At 35.3% G+C, this 24,818-nt stretch overlaps 1 protein-coding gene and 1 pseudogene across 1 annotated transcript in view; both read right to left on the bottom strand.

Moving 5' to 3' along the window:
• Positions 1-24,818, bottom strand: part of RSF1 (remodeling and spacing factor 1) — a 161,787-nt gene that overhangs the window by 48,571 nt on the left and 88,398 nt on the right. Inside the window, exon 5 of the mRNA XM_008565953.1 lies at positions 15,684-15,838. Within this exon, the coding sequence (XP_008564175.1) occupies positions 15,684-15,838 (155 nt within the window). The remainder of the gene's footprint in view (positions 1-15,683; positions 15,839-24,818) is intronic.
• Positions 19,860-20,909, bottom strand: LOC103585063 (annotated as a pseudogene).

The raw sequence follows: 24,818 nt of genomic DNA on the forward strand, positions 1-24,818 counted from the left end.
GGATGTTCTTCTAAGGCTGAATAGTATTCTATTGTGTATATACAGCACATTTTCTTTATCCATTCATCTGCTGATGGACACAGGTTGATTCCATATCTTGGTTACTATGAATAATGCTGCAAACCTGACTTTTGTAGTGATATTTTTTATAGTTATCACTTCCTTATTTTGTTTATATGTTAGTTTTACCTGTTCATTTTCTTTTTCGGGTCACTTTAATGTTGGCCCCTCTATCCCTGATTTTTCTTGAAATTTATTTGTTCAAGACCAAATCCTTTGTCCTAGTTTCTGGATCTTGCTGACTATTCTCACGTTCCCATGATTTTTGTTTATCCTGTAAATTGTCACTTTGATCCTATAGCGTTCCTTGGGCTCATTTCTAATTTTTGTGGCAAAGCTACTTCTCAGAGGTTGGTGTGTTCTTTATTAAGAGGCACATAATGTCTGATTATCTCTCTTTTTGTGAAGTAAGCAGATGTTGATGCTCAATATCAAAAACCTTTATTAGAAATTTCAAACTATTTCCATTCTATCATTTCATCATCCATAACTTGTTGGAATACTTCTATAAAGAGTAACTTTAGGGCCGGCCCAGTGGCTCACTCGGGAGAGTGCGGTGCTGATGGCACCAAGGCCCCGGGTTCGGATCCCATATAGGGATGGCCGGTTCGCTCACTGGCTGGGCGTGGTGCTGACAACACCAAGTCAAGGGTTAAGATCCCCCCCGGTCATCTTTTAAAAAAAAAAAAAAGAGTAACTTTACTCATTTACTATTTTGATATATAGTGGCATAGTTCATATAGAAAGGGAATGATAAATATTTCATTCTTTTTATTTAAGTTTTCAAAATAGTAATATGGTCCTCCACTAGCATCCTACAGAAATGACCAATTTTTCTTTAAGTATCATTATGAAATCATGGATTTAAAACCTGTTGTTTTCATCCATTATAGTTACATATCATCCTCATTGATGCTTAAATTGTCCTATCTGTGGTAATAGAAACCTCTTTAAGTTGGCTCATGAGTCTTTTTGACATGACTTTGATAACTTCCTTATCTACCTGGAATGACAAGATGTTTCCTGGCTTGTCATGCCCCAGAATTGGAATTACCTATTTTTCCAATTTTCAACTGGTTTAACTTAGTGGTAAACTGTATTACAAGACCACAATATTTGTGCTAAGGATGGTCACTGCTACTGGGCTGGCCATTGTTTCTATGCCTTTTCAGTGAACGGTGCTAGGACATAAACATACATGTATGAATGCACACAAATGTATACAGATGAGGGGGTCTTCAAAAAGTTTATGAAAAGATTTGTATTATCTTTTAATTCTATTTTTCCATGAACTTTCTGAAGTACCCTCATGTATATATTACTGATAAAAATAACTTATGAGTTCATATTGATATTTTCATTGTTTTCTTAACCTTTTCTATCTTACATCTTATTTCCTTTTCCTGCACTGAGGTTCTTGGTTTTCAAGAACACCACAGATGATACAATTAGAATATCAAATATTACCGTGTTTTTCTTATAAACAAATATTTTCAGAACACTGACACCATCACCAATGTGATTAATGAAAAGTTAAGATTTTGTATGTACCCTTTTCATTCTCTCTCCACTTGTTTAGTCTTGTTATACCAACACTGTCATATACATTCATTAAAGACTGTACTTTCTTCTTTGTATCCTACATGTAAATTCAGTTACATGTAAATAAATATTTAATGCTCATCAAATAATCTTTTATCTTTTTAAAAATATATAATTTTAGACAGATATGCTACAAAAATAGTTCAAGGAGTACAAGTACACCTACACGCTGCTTTCTCTAATGTTCACTTACATAAGCATAGTACAATTATCAAAACCAGAAAATTAACATTGGTAAAATACTAGTAATTAAACAGATTTTATTCAAATTTCACAAGTCCTTTCCCCTCCCTCCCACCCCAGCATATCCTTTTCTATTCCAGGATTTATGTCTCATTTGGCTCTTGCTTCCTTAGTCTCCTCCAACCTGTTACCATTCCTAATTCTTTTCCTGTCTCTCCCGACCTTGACACCATTATTTTGTAGAATACCTTTTTCATTTCGGCTTGCTTGGTGTTTTCTCAAGATCAGATTGAGGTTATACATTTTTGACAATAATTCCACAAAAGATATGCTGTGCACTGTATTGGGGATACATAATGTCAATATGCCTTATTACTGGTGATGTTAACCTTGATCATGTGGTTAAGGTGATGTCTGGATAGCCAAAGTATTTCTCTCTTCAAAGCCCTGTAATTGTACTAGAAAATGTCTTGATGTTGGTTATTCTGGGTTGATTTTCCATGGTATGCAGTTAATTTTCAATACGTAGTCCTATATCTTTTTATTTCAGGAAAGTTTTGTCAAACATAGTTTTTAGTATCTGTTCCCTTCCTTTGATTTTCTTTTTTGTGAACTCCTATCTGTTGGATCTTCTCCAGCTATCTTCAATATATGTCATTTTCTCTCAAATCCTTATCTCCTTCTTCATTTCTTTTCAGTTTTTAAAAAATCCTGGTTTCCATTTTCAGTTTTGCAAAGGCATTAACTCTTGTGTTTCTTGACTCACATGTTCATCCTAGATTTATTTTTTAAAAATTTTAACTCTTTCCTGAGTTCTACCACCTATTAAGTTTTAGTTCTCATGTTTTGTGGGCATTCTTTCCGACATGCTTTCCTTCTCTAGAGTGATATTATTCTTCTCCTTATTCTATTTTGTTCTTATAATCCTAGAGGACTGATCTTGCTCCTTTTTAGTTGCCTATTTTTATGTGCAAGTTGATTCCCTAAACTTGTAGAAAGGGGGCTTTTTGTGACAGTTTTTCTAATTTCACAGCTCTAGAGCTCCTCTATCTATTATTTTTGTGAAATACTCAAAATTAAAGCAATTTACGTTATGAATGAGATCATCTAACTCTATTTCTCTCCCATACTTTTATCTGAACCTTCTTTTTCCTTTGTCTCTGTTGTCCCTGTCTCACTTAATTTGGAGTACATTCCCAGCAATTTCACATCAGTGAGGAACTTGGTCCTGGAAGGGAGCTATGGCTGGCAAGATTTGAGAATTCATGAGGCCCAGAGTAACCCAGCGTCTTTAAGACATTTGTTGTAGTAAAGTCTCCAAGCTTTTGTTTTTGTTATCAACATGTTCCTTCTATGGAAAAATTTGTAGAGACTCAACAGCCATGCCACTGCCATTTTCCATATTTCATGAATGATAAATTTTCTTTTTTGATTCAAGCCATACACACAACAAATTCAATCAGAACGAATAACTTCAACAGTTTCTCCAATCTTGGAAGATTTCCTTCTCTCCCTCCCTCCCTTCCTTCTCCATTCAGCACAAATCTTTCACATAAGAAGTACTATGGTCTGTGTCCTACTGTTCATGGCAAAAAAATTACAGAAACAAATGCAAATTTCAATGTATTTTCTGTCATTTTTTTTCTAAGTCAGGCCTGCTGTAAAGAACAGATGGTGATGATAAAAAGAGTACATTTTCTTTAATCCCTATAAAAGGAAACTATCTTAGATATCATAACAATGTGACAACACCTGTATTTATCTGACATATTCTAGTTTGGAGTGAAACATTATTTATCTGGAATAACAAAAGACCACGAATAGCCAAAGCAATGCTGAGCAAAAAAAATAAAGCTGGAGGTATTACTCTACCTGACTTTAAACTATACTACAAAGCTATAATAACCAAAACAGCATGGTATTGGGATAATAACAGAGACTCTGATCAATGGAATAGAATAGAGCACCCTGAAATCAACCCACGCACTTACTGCCATTTGATCTTCGACAAAGGCATTAAGCCTATTCACTGGGGTCAGGACTCCCTCTTCAGCAAAGGGTGCTGGGATAACTGAATATCCATTTGCAGATTGAAACTAGACCCACATCTCTCACCATGTACTAAAATCAACTCAAAATGGATCAAGGATTTAAATATACACCCCGAAACAATAAAACTTATTAAAGAAAACATAGGAGAAACCCTTCAGCAAATAGGGCTGGGCACAGACTTCATGAATATGTCCCCAAAAGCACGGGCAACCAAAGGAAAAATAAACAAATGGGACTATATCAAACTAAAAAGCCTCTGCACAGCAAAAGAAACAATTAACAGAGCTAAAAGACAACCAACAGAGTGGGAGAAAATATTTGCAAAATACACATCCAACAAAGGACTAATATCCAGAATATATAAAGAACTCAAACAACTTTACAAGAAAAAAACAAGCAACCCAATCAAAAAATGGGCAAAAGAACTAAGTAAGCATTTCTCTAAAGAAGATATGCAAATGGCCAACAGTCATATGAAAAAATGCTCAACATCACTCAGCATCCAGGAAATGCAAATCAAAACCACACTGAGATACCATCTCACCCCAGTTAGGATGGCAAAAATCCAAAAGACACCGAAAGATAAATGCTGGCGTGGCTGCGGAGAAAAAGGAACTCTCTTACATTGTTGGTGGGAATGCACAATGGTGCAACCCCTATGGAAAATGGTTTGGAGGTTCCTCAAACAGCTGAAGATAGACCTACCATACGACCCAGCTATCCCACTCCTGGGAATATATCCAAAGGAATGGAAATCATCAAGTCGAAGATATACTTGTTTCCCAATGTTCATTGCAGCACTCTTCACAATAGCCAAGAGCTGGAATCAACCCAAATGTCCATCATCGGATGAGTGGATACAGAAAATGTGGTATATCTACACAATGGAATACTACTCAGCTATAAAAACAAATGAAATACTGCCATTTGCAACAACATGGATGGACCTTGAAAGAATAATACTGAGTGAAACGAGTCAGGCAGAGAAAAAGAAATACCACATGTTCTCACTTATTGGTGGGAGCTAAAAAAAAATAAAAACAAAAAACAAATCAATTCACTCACATACACACACACACACACACACACACAAAAAAAAAAACGGGGGGGTGGGGTGGGGAAGAAGATATAACAACTATACTTCCATGAAGTTGTTACAACAAGCAAACGGAAAGGACATTCTTGGGGGGGAGGGGAGAGAGGGAGGAGGGAGGGAGGTGTCGGTAACGGGCCATAATAATCATATACAGTGTATATTGACAAAATAAAAAATAAATAAAAAATAAAAAAAAATAAAAAAATAAAAATAAAAAAATAAAAAATAAAAAAAAAAATAGCACATTCATTATATGTCCAGTAGATGGACTTTTTGAATCCCATTCACAAATTGTTAGATGAAACCCCTATATCTTTATCAAAATATTTCTTTGAAGCTGTAAAAATTAACACTCACCTTCCATACAAGGGGTCACAAATTCTAATGGCTACTAATTCTAATGGCAGATAACATAAATGAATAAAGTGGACTTACAGTAAGAAAAACAAAATGCCAGAAATACAATTAAATTCTATTATTACCGAACACAATACAAACATGTGCAATGCTGGTGATTATTTTTAAACTTTTTAAAAAGCTACTCAAGTTTTATATTTTATTTCATAATTCATTATTCTTTTGATTTGGGGTCAGAAACTAGATACTTTTTTGGTTTATAGTGACAATGTTGATCTAGCACTTAGTGGTGTTCTATGCAATACAGGTTATAGCCTTGAGTCATTTACTAGGGAGTAATATTTATTACTATACATTTTATATCAGAAAAATAGCTGTTCACAAATGCAGGTATTTCCCAACATTGATAGAACTCTAAAGAATAATTTTTGTACATAGGGTGCATCTAATCTCAGGACATTCACACAATTTTTATAACTGAATACCATCATTATTTAGTTCTTAGTACTGTACTAAATATGTATATTAATGTGTATATAAATATGTATATGATGCAACCTATGTACAAATATTATTCTTCAGAATTCTACCAGTGTTCAGTTCAGTAATTTATCCTGTAGCTCTTCATTCCACATTACCAACATTAATTTTCAAACATCAAACTAAACAATATCAGTTTTCCTTCATAAGTTTGAAGTCAGAGAACCTCTTAAGGTATTCAGGCCATTACATAAATTTCTGGAAACCAACTACAGTGTAGGAAAGTGGGTCAGACTATCCCTTGCCTAATACATTTTATACAAGAACCAATTTTATGAAGCATAAATAAATCAGCTCATAAAACTGCAATTTTCAAAGTGTTACAATGTGTTGTACTGCCAAACTAATAAACTGAGTCCATGGGAAAATATTGATTGATGAGGTAAGAATTTTTTCCCTGAATGATATTAATAAGTTATTATTATTTTCCGTAAAAAAGGCTTCCTAGCACCACACCATGACTAAGCCACCTACGGATTGAGGGCTAAGAAAAAATTTTCTCCTAGTAATTTGATCATTGGCCTTATAAACTAATAATAACTGGAATGTCAGCTAGGTCACTAGGCAACAATGCTTATGATAAAAATGACCTCTGATAAACTGCAGCTAGGGATTATATCAAACTAAAAAGTTTCTGCACGGCAAAAGAAACAATTAACAGAGTAAAGGAAGCAACAGAGTTTGTCTCTTTACCAACTTAAAGAGACAACATACGCAATAGGAGAAAAAAGGCTGTCTGGTTAGCTCAGTTGGTTAGAGCGTGGTGCTGAAGGTTCAGGGTTTGATCCCTGTATCGGCCAATGGCAAAAAAAAAAAAAAAAAAAAAGGGGGGGGGGGGGGGAAGGGTTCGGGGTTTGTCCCCTTTTGGGGCAAAAGAAAAAAAAAAAAAAAGGGGGGGGGGGGGGGAAGGGTTCGGGGTTTGTCCCCTTTTGGGGCAAAAGAAAAAAAAAAAAAAAGGGGGGGGGGGGGGGAAGGGTTCGGGGTTTGTCCCCTTTTGGGGCAAAAGAAAAAAAAAAAAAAAGGGGGGGGGGGGGGGAAGGGTTCGGGGTTTGTCCCCTTTTGGGGCAAAAGAAAAAAAAAAAAAAAAAAAAAAAGAGAGAGAGAGAGAGAGAGAGAGAGAGAGAGAGAGAAAATATCTGCAAACCATACATGTGATAAGGGATTAATATCCAAAATATATAAGGAACTAACAAATCAACAACTAAAAAACAACCTAATTAAAAAATGGGCAAAGGACCTGAACAGTTATTTCTCAAAAGAAGACACAGAAATGGCCAACACGTATGTGAAAAAATACTTACCATCACTAATAATCAGAGAAACGCAAATTGAAACAATAATGAGATAATACTTCACACCTGTAGGATCACTATTATCAAAAAGACGAGATAAATGTTGGCAAAGATATGGAGAAAATGGAACCCTTCTACGCCATTGGTAAGAATGTAAAGTACAGCCATTATGGAAAACAGTATGGAGGTTCCTCAAAAAATTAAAGATAGAACTACCATATGATTCAGCAATCCTACTACTGGGTATATGTCCAAAGGAAATGAAATCAGTTTGTCTAAGAGTTACCTGCAACTCTCATGTAGCATTAAACACAACAAGCAAGATACAGAATCAACCTGAGTGTTCACCAATGGATGACTAGATAAAGAAAACATGGTTTGTATACACAATAGCACATTATACGGTCTTTAAAAAAAGAAGGAAATCCTGTCATTTGTGACAACATGGATGAATCTGGAGGACATTATGCTGAGCGAAACAAGCCAGCCACAGAAAGAATACTCCATGATCACGCTTACATGTGGAATCTAAAAGAGTCAAACTCTTAGAGGTAGAGAGTAGAACAGTTGTTACCAGGGGCTGAGGGTGTGGGGAGATTGATCAGATGTTGGTCAAAGTTACAAAATTTCAGTTAGATAAGAGGAATAAGTTCAAGAGAGCTATTGTACAACATGGTGACTATAGTTAATAACAACGCATTGTATACTTGAAAACTGCTAAGAAAGTGGATTTTAAGTGTTCTCACCACAAAAAAAATGATGAGTCTGTGAGTGAATGCATGTTAATTAACTTTATTTAGCCATTCCACACCATACACATGTTTCAAAACATCATGTTGTACACCATAAATAGATATAATTTTTATTTGTCAATTAAAAATAAGTAAAAAAATTTTAAGCCTTGCAATCTAGAATGAGAAAAAAATACAAATGCAAGATGAAGATATCATATTTTGGGCCCCCCTAAGTTCAATGAGGGCCCTGGAACATCCACCTATAAATTTGTTTAAGAGATACTGGCTTCTGTGGAACATGAGGCTCTTAAGACAAACGGGTTCCTGTATCCACTCAGTGTGAACCCTATCTACTTGCTCCGAAATTGTCACCTGGGAGAAAACAGCTCCTGGATGGTGATATGATCTGCAGCATGGACTGCTACAAGGACTACTCCTAAACCCCAGAAGTTGCTCCTGCTGGCAAGCTATGACCTCCATCTTAGATGGATCTTAGTTGACTCACGCCTAATGTGATATGTACTAGTCTTATGAATCTGAATACTTAGTTAAACCTAAGAAGACCCCTAAAAGGCACTGGAGATCAAGAAACTACATTGTACAGAAAAATACTATGTGTAGCTCATTCATTAGGCAAAACACTGATTCATTTATGAGTCAAGCTTTGAGAACTTATCCAGTTCACAAGTTTAATTACCATGACTACACTATATTCTACTTTCAACTTTGCAAAAAAGTCCTTATATAATGACATAGTGAAATAACTTTTTACCTTTACAAATATTATGTCTTTCCAAAATGTTGTCAACTTGAATTTAAATTTTAATCAGATACTATATTCATAATGGCTAAAGGAGGATCACACGCAGTTTACATTTTCTATGTCTGACCGTCTTTACTTACATTTAAAACTTTTTCCCTCAACAAACAAAAAAGCCATTTCCTAAAGTTGGGCTCATTAAGGAACCATATCCTCATTATCTCTAACATTAAAATTCTTATTGATGTTACAAATAAAAAATCATTACGGGTAATATCATTAATATCTGTGCTTTCATTAGCTACAACAGAAAATATTTTTATTTTTATTTTTTTTTAATTATTTATTTATTTTTTTTTTTAATTTTGTCAATATACACTGTATATGATTATTATGGCCCGTCACCGACACCTCCCTCCCTCCTCCCTCTCTCCCCTCCCCCCCAACAATGTCCTTTCCGTTTGCTTGTTATAACAACTTCATGGAAGTATAGTTGTTATATCTTCTTCCCCACCCCACCCCACCCCGGTTTTTTTTTTGTGTGTGTGTGTGTGTGTATGTGGGTGAATTAGATTGTTTGTTTTTCTTTTTTTTTTAGCTCCCACCAATGAGTGAGAACATGTGGAATTTCTTTTTCTCTGCCTGACTCGTTTCACTCAATATTATTCCAGAAAATATTTTTAAATGACCCAATGTCTTGCCCCATTTATTCCCACTAATCTATTCACTATGAGCAAGAATATTTTCAATTGTACTTACATATACAAATGCTCGTTCTAGTTTGCTACAAATATTTTTTCGCTGCACTCAAACTCAACATACACCCTTTTTAAAGGTTGTGATAAACATGTAATATTTTTCTCTTAAGAATTATAGCTGCATATCATAGCATTCAAATACTAATCTTGAAATTTCAGTCCTCCCAATACCCCTCCCAATTTCCTTCTCAGGTATCTTTTCCATTAACTGTCATAGTTCTGACAATGAATTATTTCATATTACAAGTTATGGACTGAATTGTGTCCCCTGCCCCCCAAATCCATATGCTGAAGCCCTAGCCCCCAGTGTGACTCTATTTGGAAATGGGGCCTTTTGAAGATAATTATGGTTAAATAAGGTCATAAAGGCAGGGCCCTAAAATGATAGGAATGGTGCTCTCATGAGGTTAGAAGAGACACCAGATCTCTTTCTCTCTGCACACACAGGCCATGTGAGGACACACCAAGAAGCTGGCTACCTGCAAGCCCAGAAGAGAGCCCTCATCAGAAACCAAATCTGCTACTTTAGCTCCAGCATTGTGAGAAAGGAAATTTCTATCGTATAAGCCACCCATTCTTTGGTATTATGTTATAGCAGCCCAAGGAGACTAATAAACTACATTAAGTTATACTATTTTGCCGTGCTGAATTAAGCTTTATATCAGACATCATGTTAATAATAGCCAAAGGAGGATCATCGATAGGTTACTTTACCTATTATAACTATACTGACATTCTTCACTCTTGCAAACAATTAGCTCTCTCCCATTCTTCTTGACATATGCTGATTTCTTGGTCTACTTTTGTTTTTTGAATATTGATAAAGACATGAATATAAAAATATTTTCTTTTTATGCTAACTGTACTATAATAAAAAACAAAATGTAAGAACAAGGGTAAGCACTTGAGACTACACTCGATTTTAGCGGACCCAAGAAAGGACTGTGTAAACTGGAGAGTGTGAATCCCATCTAAGCAAAAATAACTATTACTCAACTGTAGCCCATTTTTGACATGTGGAAATGATGGTAAATAGTTACCAACTCTTCTAATTCTCAATTTTAGATGTTGACAACAGTTTCAAATTCTAAAAAAAGTTACACATATGAAAACACATTTCTTCCCACCAAAATTTGTATAGTAATGCTCACAGCCGTGTTATTCATATAGCTGAAAAGTGGAAACAATCCAAATGTCTATCAAGCGATGAATGCATAAACAAAATGTGGTATAGCTGAACAAGGGAATATTATTCATTCATAAAAAGGCATGAAGTACTGATACATGCTACAACATGAATGAACCTCAAAAACAATATACTAGGTGAAAGAAGCCAGACACAAAAGGTCACATCACATATTGTATGATTCTATTTTATATGAAACATCCAAAAGAATCAAATCTATAGAAACAAAGTAGATTAATGGTTTCCAGAGGCTGTGGGTAGAGAGAAAGGGCTAGTGACTGCTAAATCAGTATAGAGTTTCTTTGTGGGGTGATGAAAATGTTCTAGAATAAGATAGTGGTCATGACTGCACAACACTGTGAACATACTGAAAAACACTGAACTGTAAACTTTAAAATAGTGGATTTTATCTAAGCTTTTTTGTTTAAACAAGGCAGCACTCTGCAAACCAAAATAAACACATTTTGGGGCCAATTTAGGTCAGTGACCTGCCAGTCTGTTCATTCTATTCTCTAGTACAGACTCTCAAATGATACTCCCTTACATGCGTACATGTAGGCAGAAGTATAAGACTGCAAAAACTAACAAAGGGACAGCCTTCTTCTGGTTAGTAGGAAAAAAACTAAATTAAAAGTTAGTTGAGTTTCCTTCAACTTTGTTTTCCCCCAGAAAAGTTTCTTGTTAACTTTTTGGTCCCTTTTAAATTAGAATACAGTATCTAATATAGAATAAAAATATATATTAAGTTATATGGTGTTCTATAAGTACAATAACTTCCTGGTAGTGTACTACCTGAAATGACACACTGGTTCTTAGCCATAAAAGAGTTTTAGTGATACCTAACACTTACTTGGAAATCTACCATAATCTAAGAATAACAATTCGACAAGTATTTGAGAACTGGTGCTTTGATTCGCTCTAATATAAGTGATATAACAATAGTATAAATAAAGGTCTAGACTAGTTCAGAAAAGGGATCAACAAGATGAGACTTCAGATGGCCCTTGAAGTATAACCAGACTTTCCAAAGAGGGGAAAACAGCATCTGAGAGAGAGAACAGCATGATAAAGACAAAGAGGAATGCCAAAGACATACGGGGAAAATAAAAGCATGTAGATAATGTGGAACCAGTACTCATATAAGGACACAGGAGGAGATAAAACTAGAAAGAGAGGTTGACGCCAGACTGAGATTCTGAACGCTAGTCTAAGAAATTTAGACTTTATCAAAAGGCAATTCTAATTATCTTTGAAACAAAAGCCAACTTCATTATTTAGTTGGTGAATTTTCTAGGCCACTTGCTGCCATTTTTGGATTTTTTGCTCACTTTTATATGTAATACATTTCTCCTTGGCAGCACCTATACAAAAAGAAACAAAAAAATTACCTTACTGAGGTTAGATACAAGGCATAGCAATTTAACTAATGATTAAAAAAATAATCTATTTTAGCTTTAAGAATAAGAGTGACTGTTTTATTCTTTCTCCAGTGCCTTTTTTTCCTTCTTGCTGCCTCATTTCCAAATATCCAACCATAAAATTTTTAACTTTTGTCACATTTTGCTTTACCACTGTAATTACATTAGCCATTCTCCAGGACTACCTACTCCTTCCCACCTCACCCCACCCCTAACCCCACCCAAGGGCAATGTTTATATCTGAGAGTAATAAAATGACAAACCAAAATCACATTTCTTTGGGCTTGCCATGGAACAGACTACAATAACAACACCTGAAAGTATGGGATAAGAGCTGGGGCTTTGGAAGCTGAATGAAACTGTCTACTACAAATTATGTGTAAGTGCAGAATCAAAAGTACCCAGGGACTCTGGATACAAACTACCTCGGTTTGAATATTTGGTCTACCACTAACAGGCTGTGTGACCTTGGGAAAGTTATTTAAATCACTCTTCATTTCACTTCCCTCATCTGAAAAAAAGGAAATAATAATATAAGAATAATATAATACCTACCTAAAAGGGTTGTTGTGAAGATTACAAGTATATGACTTAATATATGTATAGCACTTAGAACAGAATTAACACATGGTAAATGGTATATGTCTTAGCTATTTTATCCACTATTGTGTAAGCTGCACAAGAGCAAGAATTTTAGTCTGCTTTGTTTACTGAATTCCCATGCCTAAAACTATCTTAGCACACAGAAGGTGCACAATAAGTATGTGTTTAATGGACGGATGAATGAATGAATAATAACATTTTGTTGTTAAAGCAAGAGAAACAGAAAAGCACTATTTAAAAGAAAAGGGAAAAAAACAGAGGATTAAAATGTCCTATTCCTCTTCCTCTACTTTTTCAAAAGATGTCCTCCCCACTGCCCATTTTCTTAGTTGTGTTGAGAAGTATAACATCAGCATTCATTGAGAAACGTTTTCAGAAACAGTTGCATGTAAGTCTTTGGTGTACTTGTTTCAGAATATAAGCAATGACTGCCTCTGTACCATACTCCTCAAAGTGTGGTCCTCTGACCAGCAGCATCAGCATCACGTAGGTCCTTGTTAAAATGGCCAAACAGCAGTCCCACTCAATACCTACTCCATCAGCTTCTGTATTTTAAAAAGATCCCCAGGTGAACAACATGTATGTTAAAGTTTGAGAAGTACTATTCTAGATCACTCTGTTAAAGAGCACAGACTTTAGAAGAATCAGGGTTCAAATCCAGGTTCTCATAATTTATTAAGTATATGACCTGGGGCAAGTTTATAAATGTCCCAATTTCATCTGTAAAACTGAAATAATAATAATAGTAGTTACCTCAAAGAGTTGCTATGAGGATGAAATGAAAATCCATATGCAGTATTTGGTAGACTGCAAAGACAACAGGATGTGCCCAATAAATGTTAGCTGCTGCTGTTGTTGAAACTCCCCCTCCTCTACCATGAGGCCCACAAAGAAATTTTAGAATAATAGGAAGATCCTTACTTCGATGAAAAAATAGTTTGCTTTGTTTTTCTTTCTACTTTAAACTACACAATAAATCTCCCTTCAAGATCAAACTTAAGATCTCTTAATTGGAATAACTGCCTTGTAAATTTCTATTATCCTGACCTTTGTTTCCAATTCACATTCTCTCAAGTTTCTTATTTGATTTTAATTGTGTATGGGAATAAGCAAATACATGAATGAATGACCAAACTAAATGACCAAATGAACAAATACTATTAAGTCTAATTCCAGAACTAATCCTTAGGGAATGCTACTAAAAAGTCTGAGAAAAGTTCCAGACAACTTCAAAATTATTATGCTTTACTGAAGCAGTCTACATATTTAATTTTAACCCATAGAAGAGAATTTTTCAAATCAGAAATCTGGCTTACAAATAAAACCACCACAGATATCTGAAATAATATTAACAATGGTGACAGGAGGGTAATAATCAGGATTTTTGCTAAAAGCAATGCTAAATATGTAGGAACATTATATCCCACATGGCAAGGCATAATTACTTGTTTTTAAGTAATGCTTGCAGACATGGGATGCTTTATGAATAGTTCCCTTAAAGCATCGAAGTAAGAATAAATGTTTTTAGGTACCAATCAAAAGAGTAGGGGCATACTAACAGTGAAATGCACTAAGAAAACCAAATTCCTTCCCATCATTAAAAAGTTTATTATAAATAACAAATATTAACTAAAAAGATGTTAGCCAAAATTTCAGTTGGTTACTTTCCTTCTAGAGAAGTTAGGATGTGATTTGCCTAGTTAAGCAAATTAGACGATTCAATCAGAAATCAAGTTTAATAAGGAAAATTATCACATAAGAATATTAAAAATGCAACAAAAAAACCACCCAACTACAAAATAGACAGGGGCTGACAGGTTATTTCAGTTGGTTAGAGTGTGGCCCTATAACACCAAGATCAAGGGACTGATTCACTGTACCACCAGCTGCCAAAAAAAAAAAAGAGAGAAAATCTAAAAAACAGACAAAGGACTTGAATAAACATTTTTCCAAAGAAGATATACAAATGGCCAATAAGCACTTGAAAAGATGCTGAGCATCACTAATCATTAGGAACTAATGACTAAATGAGATACCACTTCACACCCATTAGGATGGCTATTATCAAAAAAAGAAAATAACAAATGTGGAGAGGACATGAAGAAATTGGAGTTCTTGGGCACTGCTGGTAGGAATGTAAAATGATGCTGCTACTGTGGAAAACAGTATGGAAGTTCCTCAAAAAATTAAACATAGCAATTCCACTTCTGGGAATATACCTAAAAAAAGGGAAAGCAGGGACTCAAGGTATTTTTACACCCATGTTCACAGTAGCATTATTCACAACAGCCAAAAAGTGGAAGCACCTCAAGTGTCCACTGATAGATGAACTGATAAAAAATGTGGTATACAATATTTATTCACCCTAAAAAAGGAAGGAAATTCTCACACAAGCTACAACATGGATGAACCTTGAAGATGTTATGCTAGGTGAAATAAGCCAGTCACATAAGGACAAACATTATATAATTCCTCTAATAGGAGATTCCTACAGTAGTCAAATTCATAGAGACAAAAAGCAAAATATGGTAGATACCAGGGGTTGGGAGGAAGGGAAAATGGGGAGTTAGTGTTTAACAGGAATTTCTGTTGAGGAAGATGAAAGAAGTTCTGGAGATAAAATGGTAGTGATGGTTGTACAACAAAGTGAATGTACTTAACGCCACAGAACTGTACACTTAAATATAGTTAAAACGGACAATTTTATACAGTTACAAATAAAACCACAATATTTTGCCACAATAAAAGAGTTCACTAAATTTCTTATTCTTGAATTAGTAAAAGATGTTTTGGTGATCTGAACATTTTTATTTAGATTTTAAAAATATTCTATGTAAAAGAACAAAGCATTCCACTTTTTTTTTTTTTTTTGCCTCTCTTTCCCTTTAAATTAAAAGAAAAACAAAAAAACCCTCCTTTTATAGGAAAGAAGGCTCCTAATTTTTCAAATTGAGATAGAAATTCAGAATTATATAGTGGGATAGAGGAGTAGAAGAGAGAAGAAATTACAAAACAAAGCAAAACAAAACACACAAAGAAAACCTTGTTTAGGTGTTTCTTCCTCTTTTTTAGTCTCCTCATCCTCTAAGTTGGGACTTTCCCGGGAAGAGTTGTCCTGTTGGCTAGAGTTTTTCAATAGTACAGGATCAATCTGTGCTTTCAGAAGTGCAAGAGTCTCAGCCAATTCGTTTCGATTTCTAAACAAGAGAAAAAATGAGACAGCATAAAAATCTTTCTTCTGTTCTAAAGAACTTTATGAATAGTACCCACTGGAAATTAAAATGTAAAAAACAAAACTACATTAAGAACACACAAAACACTGGTACAGCCAGTCCTAATTACCTTGAAATTTAAAAGTAAGTATTAAGAAACAATATATATTAAAGTATACTATCTGCCAAAGAGGAATCTTAGATTATTCTCTGTATTGATTAGAATGGCAATGCAAATCTCTTTGGTTGAAAAGAAAAGTAGAAACAAAATTAAATAAAAAATCAAAGTTTGATAACTTTTAAAAGTATTATGCAATCTCTAAGGAGATAAAAATCAAGGTAAAACTTGATCAGTATTTGGGTTTTTTTTATTTTTTATTTTTTCCCTCCAGTATTTGTTTTTGAACAGAATGATTCAAGTCCTTGATTTGTTTGGAAATAAATACTTTTCTACCTTCGGAGACAGCATTTAATATTGTTATAAAATTATGATCTAGAACTTTGTAAATAATTATGACAAAAAGTCAGCTCTAATAACAGTTTAAAAACATAAGAATTTAGGTTGATTTTGTTTTGCCAAATTATATATATATATTAATATAAAAATTATAGTTTATAACTACAAGAAGAGAATTCAATTTGATTCAACAATACCAGAAAATCCCCAGTAAATAAGATTTTACTCTATAAATTCCATATTCTTACTAGCAAAAGTAGAGGCATAGTATGGTCAACTTTAATGCTATTATGAATGAGAAAACTCACTTGGATATTTTTCCTGCTCAGACAAGCAGTGTATAATGGTAAAGATAAAAAGGAAGCTTGGACTAAGAGTTGGCAAACATATTTCTAGATCTGACACTAAGTTACTCAGAATCATGATCCTCCCATCTATGTTCTCAAAGCATTGTGTATGTACCTCTAATTCAATGTGATTAAGATGAAATTACTTGTTTTCTAATTTGTCATGTCACATATGTGTCCTATCCTCCTATCCTTTTCCACCTCCACGCCAGCTAGACTCTGCCTTATTAAGTAGGTTCTAAAAAATATTTAATGAGTGAATGGAATTTTTGTTCCTAAACTAGATGGCTATATGCCATTGGACAACTCAAATATCCCCACTAGGCCTTAGCTTCCTTTTCTATAAAAGATTGGACTCTCTAGAGTATGGTTAATTGGCCTCCTAAGGAAAGCAATAAAATGGCCACTGATGGACATCTTTCAGAAATTAAAATGACAACCATTTATTTTAAACGGGAATGAACCTTCATGTTCATATACATGAACACACACATTCATACATATGAACACACACAACAAAATGAACAGTCTAGAACTTTAATTATCTAATACTATTAAGTTAGACTATATGCTCTCTCAAAATCCTGTCTGGGATTATCTCTATTTTACAGGAGGGAAAGTTAAGACTCAGAGACTTTAAATGAATTTATTTTTAGCAAACATCCTGTCTTAGTCCTAATTACATTATACCAACATGCTCATAACATAAGGCTCTATGTGTAATATTATTACTTCTCACATTTCATTGAGAATTCCATATGTAATAAATGCTTCAATCTATTTGTTACTTTTTGAAGTCATGCTGGAAACTAAGTATATTGAAGTTATTCACTACACCTATTTTAAAAAGCTTCAAAACACACAAAGAAATTGACACTGCTAAGAAAATCCGGTTCAATTATTTGCACTACTCTAAGCAACAAAAGACTTCAAAAGCAGTAAAATTCATTCAAGAACAACTCCCTAAGAGACTTGTAACCTCATCACTATGTTTAAACAGAAGCCTAATATAGTCATTATTATATGAAAACAAAACTACTCATCTTTGAGTTTCTCCTATTTTGATCTAACAATTAAGACTTAATGTGCTAGAGAAAATAATTTTTTAAAAAAATCCTACATTTGAATTAGTCAGAGGGAATTTTTATAAATATACATATATTCATATCATATCCAAATTTCTTAACACTATCTGTCTACAGGACCTTTTAGAGTAGACTTTAAACCCAAACAACAATCCAGTTGTTTTGCCATCCCTCCCTTTCTTTTTCTCCAAACAATTTCTTCTCTCATACTTATTAAATCAGATTATATCCCTCCCAAATACCATGCTCTTTTAGGATATCAGGTGATTGGACTTCTGTTCTCTTAGCCTGGAATATTTTTCCCATGGCTAACTCCAATTACTCTTTCAAAGACAAGCACTGAATGGATAAGCAAAACCTGGTATCTCCATACGAAAGAATATTACTCAGCCATAAGAAGGAGAAAGAATTCAGACACAAAATGCCACATACTGTACAATTCTATATATATGAAGTGTCCAGAATAGGCAAATTATAGAAACAGAAAGAAAACTAGTAGTTGCCAAGGGCTGGGATAAGGGAGAATGAGGAATAACTGCTAATGGCCCTAGGGTTTTTTCTGGGTTAAGGAAAATGTCCTGGAGTTAGACAGCGGTACTGGCTGCACAACTTCTGAATATACTAAAACCCACCAAATTGTATGTACATATTAAAAAGAAAATGAAGAAGAAGATGGTGGTGGTGGCTTGGACAAGAATGTAGCTACGAAGGAGATAAGAAATGCTCAAACTGATTACATTCTTCATGGAGAGCTGACTGGATTTGCTAATAGAGTGGATGTGAAGTGAGAGAAAAAGGAGAGTCAAGGACATACCCCAAGATTTTGGACCCAAGCAACTGAAAGGATATGGCTGCTATTATCTGAGATGAGACAAATGTGTTGGAATGGAGAGGTCAGAAGTTTAGTTTTGGACAAACTGAATGATTTTGACTTAATCAGATTCTAAATGCTTTCATTTTCCTATCTGTATCTTAAGTTAATATCTAGATTTTGGTGAAATGGAACATACTGTAACAATTATATTGTTGAATATTATTTCTCCCACTCTGAGGGTTGTTCAGAGTTTGAGTTAGTGGTAGGTGCTAAAGCTTTCAGAAGGAATTGAACTGAAAGTCTAATTCAGTAAAAACAAAATAACAAAAACAGACAAAACAAAAATAAAGTCAAGCACAGACATCATCTTCTGCCTCGTATAGGCTAAGTATCTGTCTGGTTCTTCCACAGCACTGTGGGATGACCTCCATCACCGATCACATGACACTATATTACCATCGACTATTTCCCTGTCTCTTCCTTCCACAAGGAAAACTCCCTAAGAAATGAGACCATGTATTTACATATACAAAGCATAGCACAGTATAAAATAGCAAGTCTTTTGAAAATATCTAAAATATATGATTCCAGAGTTCAGCAACATTACTCCATCTTTTTCATATGAATTCCAAATTACTGAGTGGGCAAAAAAGAAAACTGAAAGTGACACTATTTTTTATGTAGGCCAAGAAAACTGAAGGGAGGAATTAACTAGTAATATCAACAGCAGTGCTATTTATTTTTCAAACAAATAAATTTTATTTTCAAACAACAGATCCAAGCAGGCCAGCAAGACCTGACAGCTGAACTGTGATGAACATGAGCTGAATGTTTCCTCATCAGCCAGGAACCCCTGATATTAGAAAAAATTCCACCCTCTACACCCTCATCTAGCCTCCTTGCTCACAGGGAAGAACTAATGAGACAGACTTCCTGAGAAGGGAGCATTTAGGTGATCTTAGGTAGAAGGGAGCAGAAGAGATAGGAGAAATTAAGCCCCCCTATGAAGGACGGAAGAAAAATATTACAGAACAGATTAAGATCAGAGAATAAGACCTATCAGTGCCTTCAGGATAAACAAGAGACTGCTCTAGCTGCTCTGAAGAAAGAGTGCCACATGCCTCTGGGGAGGGGGTGATAAATGTAAGGAACAGAAATATATAACCAGCCCTCTTCTTCTACATCCTGCATTAAGTGAGTCTGAATGAGCATGACTAGAAGTCTGCAAGCAACCCACACAGGTGCCAGCAATTCGCTGCAAAGAATTGGCCACACTTCTGGCAGAAGTTCCAGCTCTGCAGAATCACTTTGTCCAGTGCTTCCTGAGATGCTCTTTCAACTAAGGAATGGAAGGCAGCAACTGCTGGCACTTGTGACAACAAAGGGGCAGCTTCAAGAGCTCAGACATCCCATTTCAGACAGTCACTCTGCCAGTCTCTTGTACCATCTTGATAATAGCTTGTGATTCTAGTAAGTATTCTGTATTGAAAGAATTCAATCCCAATGCTTTTTGTTTTTAAGGCAAGGAGAATCAAAATCCTTGCTGATCACATGAAGGTGCACATGGGTCATGCTGTAAATGACATGGTAGCCCAATCGGAAGCGGAGTTTGCTGGACCCAGCAAAATCTGCAATCACCCTTTCCCCCAGAGAGTGCATATGCTTGAGGAGTTCAAGGTATTCCTGGTCACAGCCTTCAGACTGGAAATGGAGGCCCAAGCCAGTGGTGATGGGCCTTAGGGTATTTATCCTTAATCACCATAACCTGTTCATCTTTGTAAACCTGCATTTTGGGGTCCTGCATAGAAATCTTCAAGCCTTGACTCCAATGGCTCAGTGATTCCTTTTTGGTAGATGCACCCTCCCCCTCCTATGAGGGCACAGAGGTTTGGCTAGGGATGCTCCCAGTTTCCAGCCCTGCCCCAGACTCAGCTTCCTGGGCAGCATCCCTTTCTATAGAATCACTGTTGCCTTACCTCTTTCTTCTTGTATGTTTTTCCCGTCCTGGGCTCTTTGCCTCTTCCTCAAACTCTATGATATATGGATAAAGTTCATTCACCATGTGGACAACCTAGTCAGGCTGCAGTTTCACCTCTTGGTCCTTCCCAATTATGACTGAATCAATGCTGGTGGGATTGACCCCTACCTGCTTTACCTTGACATATCCCTTGTTACATTCTGCTTTCAACTGTGCTCGCTGTTGAGAACATTTATCAGTGATCTTGGTCTCTGAACCACGCTCAATCACAACTGCTTCCAAATGTGGAAGTTTGATTCACTGGTGCTGGCTGTCCTGCCTCACCAACCAGCACACCTGCATCATCACTCTCGAGATGACAGAGACCAACACGTCCACATTACACCATCTGTGTCTCCCTGCTAACAGCAGTACTATTAATAAGAAGTTAACATTAGTAAACGAGTACTATGTTCCAGGTGTTACTCCAAGAGCTTTACGTGAATTAGTTCACATAATTCCAATATAACCCCCCCCAATTAAATAGGTACTAAATCACTCCCATTTTATAGATGAAGACATTGAGGACACACAGAGCTATGGTAATTTGCCAAAGATCACAGTGAGCACAATTTAACAGAAATGAATTCCAGATAGACTTCAGAGCCCATCTTTTTAATCACTGTGCTATATTAGCAGAATATGGTTTAGAAATGTCTTGACAGAGTTTGTAATTATGAGTACATGAAAACTGTAAACACTATTTAGAACTCAACTTTTCAAAATGATTATCAAACCATTACCAATTTTTCAAGTATTTTTATTGATGTACAGTTTACATACTGTGAAATGAACATATGTTAAGTGTTCAGTTCATCAGTTTTGACAAATGCATACACCATGTAATCCACGCCACTATCAAGATGAGGAATATTAACAGAAAATTCCCTCTTGTCTCCTCCTACCCAATCCTTCTCCCCAACTGAAGCAAGAAGAAATCAGAGTTTTGATTACTATAACCATAGATTATTAGTTTTGTTAATTCCAGAATTTATAATAAATGGAATCAAGCAGTATGTATTTTTTGGCTTCTTTCACACACAAGGATTTTGAGACAAATCCATGTAATGTGATAGGTATTTCTTTTTATTGCTTAGTAGTATCTATTGTTCAGAATAAAGATGCTATGAATATTCTTATACAAGACTTTTTGTAAATGTGTTTTCATTTCTCTAATACAAATACCTAGGAGTTAAACTGATGGGTTATTGGTTAGAGCACAGTGCTCTAACACCAAGGTCAAGGGTTCAGATCCCCATACCAGCCAGCTGCAACAGAAAGACAGACAGAAGGAAAGAAAGAAAGGAAGAAAAAAATTGATGGGTTATGGGGTAACAGTTTGTTAACATTTGAAGAAATTGCCAAACTGTTTCCCAGAGTGGTTGTATCATTTTACATCCCAACCAGCAAGGTCCAAGAATTCCAGTTTGTCCATATCCTTACTAACATTTGGTATTGTAAGTCATTTTCATTTTAGTCATTCTAGTAGAAGTAAAGTGGTACCTCATTGTGGTTTTAATTGGGAATTCTCTGATGAATTAATAATGCTGAAAACTTATTCATGTGAATATTGGCCATATATAAAAATATATACACTTAAACATATATGTGTATATATATTCTTTACGAAGTTGCTGCTCAACAGTCTGCATAAAACTTTATCTTCCTTAGTAGACTTGGTATAAAATCACTTCTTGTAGGGTCTCTCTGATCCTGAAGAAACACCTGATGTAGTATGGTCTATATGAGACCTCTACTTGCTCAAATTCTCTCATTATTAATAAACAAATACTACCACTTTGTCGCTTTCATATTCCCTGCTTATCTTTAATATTCTTAAAGAAATTCTCTTGACATATCCCCAAGGCTAAATAATATCACTTATTACATGTTATTTGATCAGATGTAAAAAAATATTTTTTCTGTACTTTTATCCTCTATCATTGAGACCTAAATTATAGATGAAATAACTATAACAAATACTTTTCTTTTGTGGCAATTCTGTTTTGAATATTAACTGGAACAAATGGGACACTGGAGATTAAAAAAAATTTTTTTTTATACAAAATTATACTTGGTTAAACCATACAACACCACCATTTTTGTAGGTCAAAATGCTCAATTGTTGACAATTTCATATGGTTCAATGAAATTTAACTACTTTTATTCTTTTGTAAATCACATACTAAGTCTTGTTTCAACTTAAAATATAATTCTGTATATATGAATTAACTGCTATCTATTGATCTCATACTTACTTATATTGTTAATTTCGCAACAAGCAGTAATGGAAATTGCTATTTGACAGTAGAAGTTTTAAGATTATAGTAATGTTATGATATTAAATTCCCAATAGAAGATCAAATATGTGCGCACTTGGGAGAGTGCGGCACTGGGAGCGCAACAGTGCTCCCGCCGTGGGTTCGGATCCTATATAGGGATGGCCGGTGTGCTCACTGGCTGAGTGCGGTGCGGCCGGTCTCAAAAAGGACAAAAAAAAAAAAAAGATCAAATATGTAAAATTATCCCTTTTTTAATGGATTCCCATTTTTAGAAAAAGATTCATTCAATTTCTACGTTGCAAAGATCTGTTATATTTCCATATTTATTGATCATTAAGAAGGCTGACTTATTGGATTTAAAACACAAAATTCTAAAGACTACATAATTTTTGTTATATAGTCATCTTTTAAGGATGAGGTAGAAACATGTTTCCAACACTAGCTGATCTCCAAGAAAATAACATTACTTTAAAGAAGTTGTTTTAAGCAGAAGATGCAGGCTTTTCATTTCAATAGTAAAAAATAATATTCATTAGTTAAGTAAAATATCTAAGTGCAGCCTATTAAATGAAAAAGTCAAAATTCTATTTGTTTTACTTGCTCTTTTCCTGTTTCTAAAGGAATTTCTTGCTAAAAAGACTAATGTCTCCTTAAAAACTCCATAAACTCACAGGTTTAATTAGAAAATGCTTTCGAAAGTATCTACCAGCCTTAAGACAATCATCTCTCTATAATACAGAAAAAGCAAATTGTTCCTGCTTCTGTCAAGCTCAGTTTTCTTCTCAATAATTCTGTAATCACTGTTCCTGTCTCAGCCCTTGAGAAACATATTATTCCAAAAATCACTCCTTTAAATGTTTGAAGACAGATGTATCTCCCTAAATTTCTGCTAGATAAATGATTTTCAGTACATTCAATCATCACCTTTGTGGTTCTTTCCTTACAAGCCTTACTCTACTATAGTAACGTTTCTCTTAGAGTTTGGCATTCAAATCTAAGTACTCAACTCCCTGTATGATCTCATCTGGGTTAAGTGGGATAGTGCCCCACATTATTTTGGGTACCGAACATATACTAATGACAAGTAAGATCTTATCCTTTTGAGGAAGCAAAAACAATACAATGCTTTCCACATTCAACCTTCACCAAAATGAGATCTAGGTGGACAAGACAACTTGCTGTTTGTTAACTGTAGTTGCACTGTGTGGATGAGTTAAAGGTAACTGAAATATCACGTCACAGCACATCTCACTTACAGTAAGTACAAGCAGACCCAATTGAAAATCTGAAGAAAACTACTGTCCTTCCCCAGAAAATACACATATTATATAGACCTAAGAACTATTCCTTATATTATAAGATATTTCACAGGTGGCTGAAGCACAGTACCTGTTAACAAATTAGGTATACAATATAAATTTATAAATTTAATGAAATAAAGGAATGTAAGTGTGATGATCAGGTATTTAAAAATTGGTATTTATTGATTCCAAGATGGCGACGGGTCTGGAGCGGCCGTGCCAGGAGACAGCGCGATCCTGAGAAGTGTGCGCTGTGATACCAGAGTACTAATTGCATTTCCAAGAGCAACAAAAAACGAATAATTCTTTCAACAACGATCCTACAATGACAAACAAGCAACAACAGGTTCGAGGTTTTAGGGCCGACACAAAAGAAGACTCCTGAGAGCGCCCAAGCCCTGCTGCGGGTACAAGCGAGCGGCCCAAGACAACAAAGGCCAAGTAAGCCAGCAGAGACAGCACAGAAATGGACTGGAACACGCCGGACCGGCCCAACTCTGCGAGCTCTGTGAATCACCCCAGCCCAGCCCCACTTGCGGGGCTAAGCCCGACTGCTCCCCGCCCGCCTGGCTCCTGCCTACCACACCAGGCTGGGCGCCCACAACAGAGCTGCCTCCATTTTCTCGGGTGGGGGTGGAGACGGCCGGCTTAGTGAGGGCAGG

This window comes from Galeopterus variegatus, unplaced genomic scaffold (genome assembly GCF_000696425.1).
Source record: "Galeopterus variegatus unplaced genomic scaffold, G_variegatus-3.0.2 Scaffold15, whole genome shotgun sequence".
Classification (NCBI taxonomy): Eukaryota; Metazoa; Chordata; class Mammalia; order Dermoptera; family Cynocephalidae; genus Galeopterus; species Galeopterus variegatus.